The 7870-nt window shown below is 42.3% G+C and overlaps 1 protein-coding gene across 1 annotated transcript in view; it reads left to right on the top strand.

The window, feature by feature from the left end:
• The first annotated feature begins 6600 nt into the window (after positions 1–6600).
• Positions 6601–7870, top strand: part of LOC129665075 (cytochrome P450 2C44) — a 22753-nt gene continuing 21483 nt past the window's right edge. The window contains exon 1 of the mRNA XM_055591574.1: positions 6601–6874. Coding sequence (XP_055447549.1) covers positions 6695–6874 — 180 coding nt within the window. The 5' untranslated portion in view covers positions 6601–6694. The remainder of the gene's footprint in view (positions 6875–7870) is intronic.

Here is a 7870-nt window from a genome sequence, read left to right as displayed (position 1 = left end):
TGGCTATGTGTGTTTTGTTTCCCCCATACGTCCTCATGCTTTTCTGTGTTAACATGCTTCTGAAGTGGCTTGCCTGTTCCAGCCAGACAGAAAGCCAGTTTGCTGATTGAACTTAATTGTAGAGGCTTGTGCTTTTTCCAAATAATGCCTACTAGGTATGATTTTTTTAAATAACATCTCCACTTTCTCCTTACTTGTAGAATTTGATAAGCATTGTTATTTGTGGAATAAGTCAGGAACGAGGTTGAAGAAGGAAGACAGGCAATGTGCTCCATAGAGCCTCTGCTAGAAGAAAAATAGTTTTACATTGAAGAAGGAACGAGGCAGCTGTATGTTGTCAGCGATAGTGTTGTGGCAAAGCTAACCTCATTAATTCCGAGATTACAGAGTCCGGGTTGGACGTCGATTTTCTCCTGGTGAACGCGCTCTCGTGGGGACAGTCGCAACACTGCTGTTGGGCTAGCAGGGAATAGTAGGTGGGAGGTCCCAGGAAGGAGTCCCCTGTATTAATCCCGCATTAGCGGCCGCAGACCAAGGAGTGGTAGCTACTTATTGGAACTTGTTATCCTATAGGCTTTGGTATTAAGATGAGTTCTGCCCCATTCTAAAAGGACTTAGAAGCTGGGCTAAGAAAGTGTGAATTAGCAGTTGTGACTTCTACTTGCTTTGACATGATTAAGGCCAGTGTATACAGGTGAGGAGCTTTATGATCTGTGCCTGCTGTCCTTTCCAGCCAGTCTCCTTTAAGGTCCATGAATGTGCCTTCCTCTATTTCCCTCTGTAATGTCTGCCCTGACAGCAGCTCTCCTTTCTAACTCCTAATGATGTTTCACTTCAAGGGAGGTCACCCTGAACCATTTGCACAGAGTTAGCATTTTCCATTTACCCTGCACGAACACTCCTCCTGCCTCAAGTCTATTATCACCTAAACACCTAGGCCCTGTGAAGACAGTGACCATGACTACATTGTTGCCTGGGGTTTGTGTGTATTGCTAGCCCCTGAATAGGTGCTTGGTCCTTGAGACTCGATCAGTATTGGTACTGTGAAAACCAAAAGATGAATGTGAAGTGCAGGCAAATACAGGAAAATAAATAGTCTAACAAAAGGACTTAGAAGCTGGGCTAAGTCCATGTGAATGAAGACTTGTGAAATAGTCATGGAAAATTACCAGCTATTTCTAAACTGTTTAGTCATCCTTGCAGAGTAGATCTTGAGCAAAATAAGTTGCTGTACCTAGTATATTAACTTCCACGTGTTAACTTGTGGGGTGTATAGTTTATCCAGCCTGTGGAAATCAGTATGTCTCAGGGTAGACCAGAAATTCCCACTGTACCTGATGGGTGAGAGCATGCAGGGAAACACATTGATATATTTATCTTCAGGAGCTGAGCTAAGATAAATAGATTTAAACATCAGCCATAATCTCAACATTCCAGTAACACAGGCCAGCATCTTGGCTTCCTCCTGCGCTGTGTAAGCATTTAGAACAAACTGTCAATTTTTCAGTCCTAGTGTCCTTTATTAGTCAGACCATAACTCATAGCGATGCTTGTTTTCCTTACTGTGCAGTATGGTTTGACTACGTTCTTCAAAAAGCATGTGTGAAAAGCAGCCTTCAGTCCACTGGTGTTGAGAGAGACCCAGAGAGACTAAGCAGTGGGTGCAATGGGTGGATTAAGACCTAATTTATGGTAAGAATGAGTTTGTTGTTTTTTAAGGGGGATTGTGTCCCCACTTGTGTGCATGTATCCCTCACTCCTTCCCTTTTCGTCTCTCACCCTCTTGTTTCTTACATTCTGCTTTCACTGTGAGGTGATATAGCAAGAAGGTGTTCACTGGATACTGGCCTCATGCTTGGATTTCCAGCCTCCAGAACTGTGAGAGACTGCTGTTTGTCATCAAGTACCGAGTTGGCTGTGTTCTTTTAGAGTAATGCAAGATGAACAAAGAGAAGAAATTGGTTCCAGAGGAAAGGAGCGTTGCTGTAATAACTATCTGAAAATGTGGACATAGTTTTGTAATTGAGTAACGAGTGGGGGCACTTGGAGAAATGGGCTGGAAACATCCTTGGTTGCTGTGAGCAGGTAGTCAGAGATGTTCTTGGGAGGGCTCAGCCAGGAGAGCTGTAGGGAAAGTGGATCTTCAGATGGAACAGATGGAATGGTAGATGCTGCTCTGAGGGTGCAGAAATAGGAACTTGGTGTTGGAAGCTCGAGTAAAGGTGATACTGTGATACTAAGCGGAGAAGAATGTTGCTGTGTCGGCGGCAAGGTATTTGTGAAGATGAATCTTAAGATCATTCTCTAAGAGTAGTGGAAGAAATTATTCCCTTTCTTTGTTGTGCAGAGGATTGAACCCGGAGCTTATCACATGCTGAGTAGATGCTCTGGCGATAACTACTTCCCATCCTATTTGAAAAAATTTCAGTGTATACTCTTAGGGAGCTGCATGGCTCCTTTTAGCTACAGATAACAAGATGCAAGGGGGGGATTATATCTTATTTTATTTGAAGATGGGATTTTTAAAAAGAAACAGAAGTTGGGAATGTGAAGAATCCTTAGCCTGGCACTGTAAAGAATGATAAGACGAAACCAATGTTTGCTGAAGTACTGCTAACTGCTGTCCTCTCAGTCTTGGGACTTCCTAGTCTCTATTACCAAGAGCCAATGAGTCCATATTGATTATAAATTACCCACTTCTACTTGGAGAGGGCCATGGGAAGAGATCAGGGTGGGAGAGTGGGATTGGGAGGGAATGAGGGAGGGGGCTACAGCTGGGATACAAAGTGAATAAAGTAATTAATATAAAAAATAACAAATGTATAAAAAATAAATTACCCACTTCTAAGTACTATTATTGCACAAAAGGGACTATGATGACTATATTTCTTTGGAAATATTACCTGTCTGCTGATATTTTTTTAATCCATTTTTTTTTCTAATTCCTATTTTTTTAACCTTCAAAAATTTATTCTTGAATTATTAGGCACCTATTGTGTTGTGAAAGCACCAAAAAAGGCACGTAGCCTTGGAGGTGGGGGTGTAAACAAGTACTAGTTTAATAGTGGTGAAAAGCACAGCAGGGTCAGTGAAGATCAGCAGAATCTGATGTTTTTTGGGAAGCAATGTGTGATCTGAGCCAAGTTTCAAAGGCTGAATAGGAGGCATTCAGCTGAAAGTGGTGATGATGCAATGTGTTCAGGCAGTGGGAAAGTCACATTGCATTTAAAATGCAATATCCTGGATTCCCTTGACTCAACGGTACCAGGAGGCATGAGAGCCTTTTCATTGCAAGCCCTATCAGTAACAGTTTCCATTTACCAGCACACTCCTCATCTGCAGGCATTCTCTTTTTGACAACCTTAAGAGGTTCTGCTGTCATAGCTGGGGTTTAGATCGCTTGACCCAAAAGTCACATAAAGAACAAGTAGCAAAGCAAAGCTTTGAGCTATACCATAGATCCAGGGTCCCCACAGTCGTGAACCTTGCTCATTGAAGCAATTAGGACAGTCAAAATGAAGGCCAGGAAAAAGGATGAGCCATGGGTTGGCTTTCTCTGCCTTCACGGGGCTTGGAAGAGGTGCTCTCTCTAGAGGAGCTGGTTAAAATAATGGCTGGCTGCAGGAACATGAGCCTTTTGGAGCCTGGACAAGTAGCATTCTTCTATTGTAAGGACCAAATGTAATTGAATAGCATAAAGATGGTCATTGTGAATGCTGTGTTCAGGTAGGAAGCCTTCCTGCTCCCGTAGTGTAAAGTTAATTTGGCTGAAAAAGTTCCCTTCCCTAGGTCACACTCCCTTCCTGGCGACTACCTACCTACATACATACAGTGTTTGGTGCGTGAATGGAGAGCCTGGAAGAATTGCTTGAACTCATTTGCCCTCCAAAATTCCTCCATTTGCTGGTCAGCCAGGATTTGCATCTTAATAGCTATATTAAACCATTCGGATATTAGAATTCGGATGTAAATACTCATAAAGGCAATTTTTTTAAGTGTTTAAAAAACTGCATTGGCTCATTTAATGTGAACTTGACACAGGAAAGAGTAGTTTTGGAAGAAGGAACCTTAATTGTGAAAATGCCCCCAATAATTAGCTTGTGGTACATTTTTTTTGAGAGAGGTGAGAGGGTCCAGTTCACTGGGCAGTGGCCCCCTGGGCTAGTGGTCTTGGATGCTGTAAGACAGCAAGCATGACAAGCAAGCCAGTATGCCGCATTGCTGTCTGACTTCTGTACCATTTCCCGCCTCCAACTTCCTGCCCTGACTTCCCTGATGATTGACTGCAAGACATAAGATGAAACAAACCCTTTCCTCCTAAATTGCTTTTGTTCTGTCAGCAACAGAAACCCTAAGAAAGACTGCCATTAGTTATGAGGGAAGCGCAGTAAGACAACACTTCATGTTCCATTTCTGGATAGCTAGCCAAGAGCACTGACGTATATCATGCAACTGATGGATAGACCTTTATGTCATGAAAAAAAAAAAAAAATGAGGCAGCGACACACACAACAGCATGAGGCTTGAAGGCAAGCTGCTGCATGAAAGCAGGCACCAAAGGCAAGAACTGCTGAGTGCAGTTATATCAAATATCCAAACAGACCAATCTGTACACATGGAAGTAGGTTGTTGCTTAGCCTGAGAAAAGAGTGGCCACAAAATACCAAAAAGTGGTATTTCCTTTAGCATAATGAAAGCATTCTAAGTTTTAGTTTAATGACTTTTGAATATACTAAAAAACCATTAACCATAAAAGAAAAAACTGGTGTTCTGAGTATATCTCTGGCTGTAATCTTCTTTACAAGAAGGTTAAGCTGATACTATGAAAAACATCAGTACCAAAATCAGTCAATGTAAACACTGCAAGTAGGGGTGGGGACAGCAAAGAGGAGCCCCAAAGGCAGGGCTCAGGAGGAAAGGGCCTCCTACGTCATGGAGGGCAGCCTAAGGCTGGTCACACCTTGTTGAATTCCTCCAACGCCTGGAAAGAAGACTTGGAAGCAGAGCTTTCCAAGGATTAGATGGCTTTAAAATGGCCTTTTCTAAGCATGTTTCCTACTCTGTTGATTCACCTGTCTCAGTAAAAGACAAAAACAAGATGAGCTTGTCTACTGAGGGTAAATGATCTGCTGTGGGCAATACAGTGCTGGCTCCGAGCTGGGTGTGAGCCAAGATGTAACTGTTTAACCGAGAGTTCTAGTGTCACGAGCATTTAGCTTTTACTTTAACAGCACTTATTTTTAGATTTTTAAAAAATCAGTAAGTCAGACCCCGAAACAGCCATATACTCAAAGAGTAACCAAAAGATTTGTTCTTGTAGAGAGCCAAGCATAGTGTGAGTCCTGTGTGAAATCTCAGCACTCAGGAGGCTGCCATGGAAGATGAGCGCAAGCCAGCTGGCCCCAGCAGAGATTGATTGTTTTAGACACAAAACAAAAACAACAAGATAACACTTTTCAGCTCTCAACACCTTTTCTTTTTTAGTGTTGTTAAATTTACCGCAACACTTTCACCACTTTTTTACCAGTTTTTCTTGGTTCGGTAGTCCCAGTGTTCAGGAGTCTGAAGTAGGATTACCACAAGTTTGAGCAGCCAAGGCCACATAGCAAAACCTCATCTAAAGAAAAAAGCCTTTTTGCCATGTTTAAAGTGTGTAATTCAGTGGCGTTAGTATTGTATAACTATTGTTATCAACATTTTCAGAAGCTTTCCAACATCCCAAACAGAAACTGTACCTATGACACAATGGTTTCCCATTCCCTCCTCCCAACCCATAGTAACCTCTCTTATCTGCTCTCTGTGCATATTTGCCCATTTGAGATACCTCATACAAATGGAATCACTCAAGAAGTTTCCCTATGTATCTGGCTGTTCCACTTGGCATAGAGTTTTCATGGTCCTTCCGCCTTGTAGCACATGTCAGAATTTCATGCTTAAGACTGAATGGCAGTCCCTTGTTTATACTGTTTTGTTTGCTCAATTACTTGTTGATGGACACAAAAGACTTAACTGATGAGAAATCGTTTCCAAACCATCTCAAAGCATGTGACCATGTGACCTGGCTTTTTTCTAGTTTGTTAATGTAATTATTTAATGGTCTTAGAAACCTATGAAAAGTAAAGTGCAGCTTTGTATGTGGGCTGCTGTCAGTGCCAAAAAAGACATGGAGTAAGAGTCTTAGAAAATAAGAAGCTAGGGAGATGGCTTTGCAAGGGAGATTCCCTGTGCAAGCCTGACCTGAGTTCAAATCCCCACAGCTGTGTAAAGTTGGGTATGGTGGTGTACCTCTGTAATCTTTGTGCTCAGGTGGCAAAATGGAAGGTGGAGACAGAAGAGTCCCAAGTTCAGCGGCCAGATAGCTTGGCATATGTAAAGGCAAACAATAGAGAATGTGTCTCAGACAAGGTGGGGAGTGAGAACCAGCATCCAAGACTGTCCTCTGACCTGCTTAGAAACACACACATCATATACATACAAATAATAAGAAGAAAGTTACAGATTTTTTTGAGTAAAGGAAAGGCAGCAGCCCTTCTTGATCTCAGGCTTCAGCAAATAAACCCAACCCCATTCCGAGTTTTGCTTTGTTTTTTTTTCCCCAAGTCCAAAACTCCAAGCAGCCTTTGCCCAGCAGGGAACACGCTCTGCAAATGCTTTACTTCTAACAAGCAAATGGTGTTAACATCCCAGGGCTGAAATGGAGCTGCTGGGAATCACCACGCTTGCTCTTGTGGTTACTGTGATTTGCCTTAGCCTCCTTTCAGTGTGGACAAAAATGCGCACTGGGGGGAGATTGCCCCCTGGCCCAGCTCCACTTCCCCTTATTGGGAATTTACTGCAACTAAACCTCAAGGACATCCCTGCATCTCTTTCCAAGGTAAGGGGCTTTCATCGGAGGGTGTTTGCTTCTTTACTGCTCAGATCGCACTGCTGGTGGACCTCCCGCACCCTTTTCTTAGTTCTGCTTACCACACAGGCCCTTCGGGGTATTCATTGTGGCATTACAGAAACGCAAATAATCCTCATTCTTTTAGGGCTGGGTCACTCCAGAGCAGCGAGTGAGAAGCTTCAACTACCTGGGCGTACTAATTGGCTTCTGCATATGAAGACTCTGGGATCAGAACATAGCTTAAATGAAAGTCTGACCCCATTAGCATATAACACCAAAAAGGCAAGCTCGGCAAATGTAAAAGTGTGTATTACTATTTTATACCAAATTATCTGTGGGAAGTTTTGTGATTCTCTTCCTAAAGAGGACCCCTTCAGTCTCTCTAATACTCTCCCTAACACAGCTCAGCTTGGCTGCTCTGGCTATTGTTGGAGTGAAAATATCTCCGTGAGTTTTGCTGTAAAAATATATTCTTTAAGATTGAGAAACTGTATAAATGTTTCTCTGATTATAAATCTTTGCACTAAATAATTAATTAGATGAACAGATTAGTCCATATTTTATGACAAGATGTCTCTTAGATCCTGGAAATATTAATGCATAACAGTAGAAAAATCCCCTCCCTTGACAAGCATATTCTAATGAGGATGACTCAGACAGAATGAAAACAAGTTGTGTCTTTGCACATTCTCTGTAGAAAAAACAGAGGTGAAAAAAACCCAAACATTTTAATATACTTTGTTTCTTTTTAAGACAGGCTTTCTCTGTGTAGGCCCGCCTGTCCTGGAACTCACTCTAGACCAGGCTAGTTCCAGCTCAGTTCTCCACCTGTCTCCTCTTGAGTGCTGGGGTTAAAGGCGTGTGCCGCCTCGTCCAGCAATATACTTTACTTTTAAAGCTGTGTTTTATTGCATTTATTTAGTTTGAGTGTGTATATGTGTGTGTGTGTGTGTGTGTGTGTGTGTGTGTGTGTGTGTGTGTGTG

This window comes from Psammomys obesus, unplaced genomic scaffold, assembly GCF_907164565.1.
Source record: "Psammomys obesus unplaced genomic scaffold, mPsaObe1.curated_primary_1811, whole genome shotgun sequence".
Lineage (NCBI taxonomy): Eukaryota > Metazoa > Chordata > Mammalia > Rodentia > Muridae > Psammomys > Psammomys obesus.
Note: the sequence above shows the minus strand (reverse complement) of the source record. Positions and strands in the feature narration are given on the sequence as shown.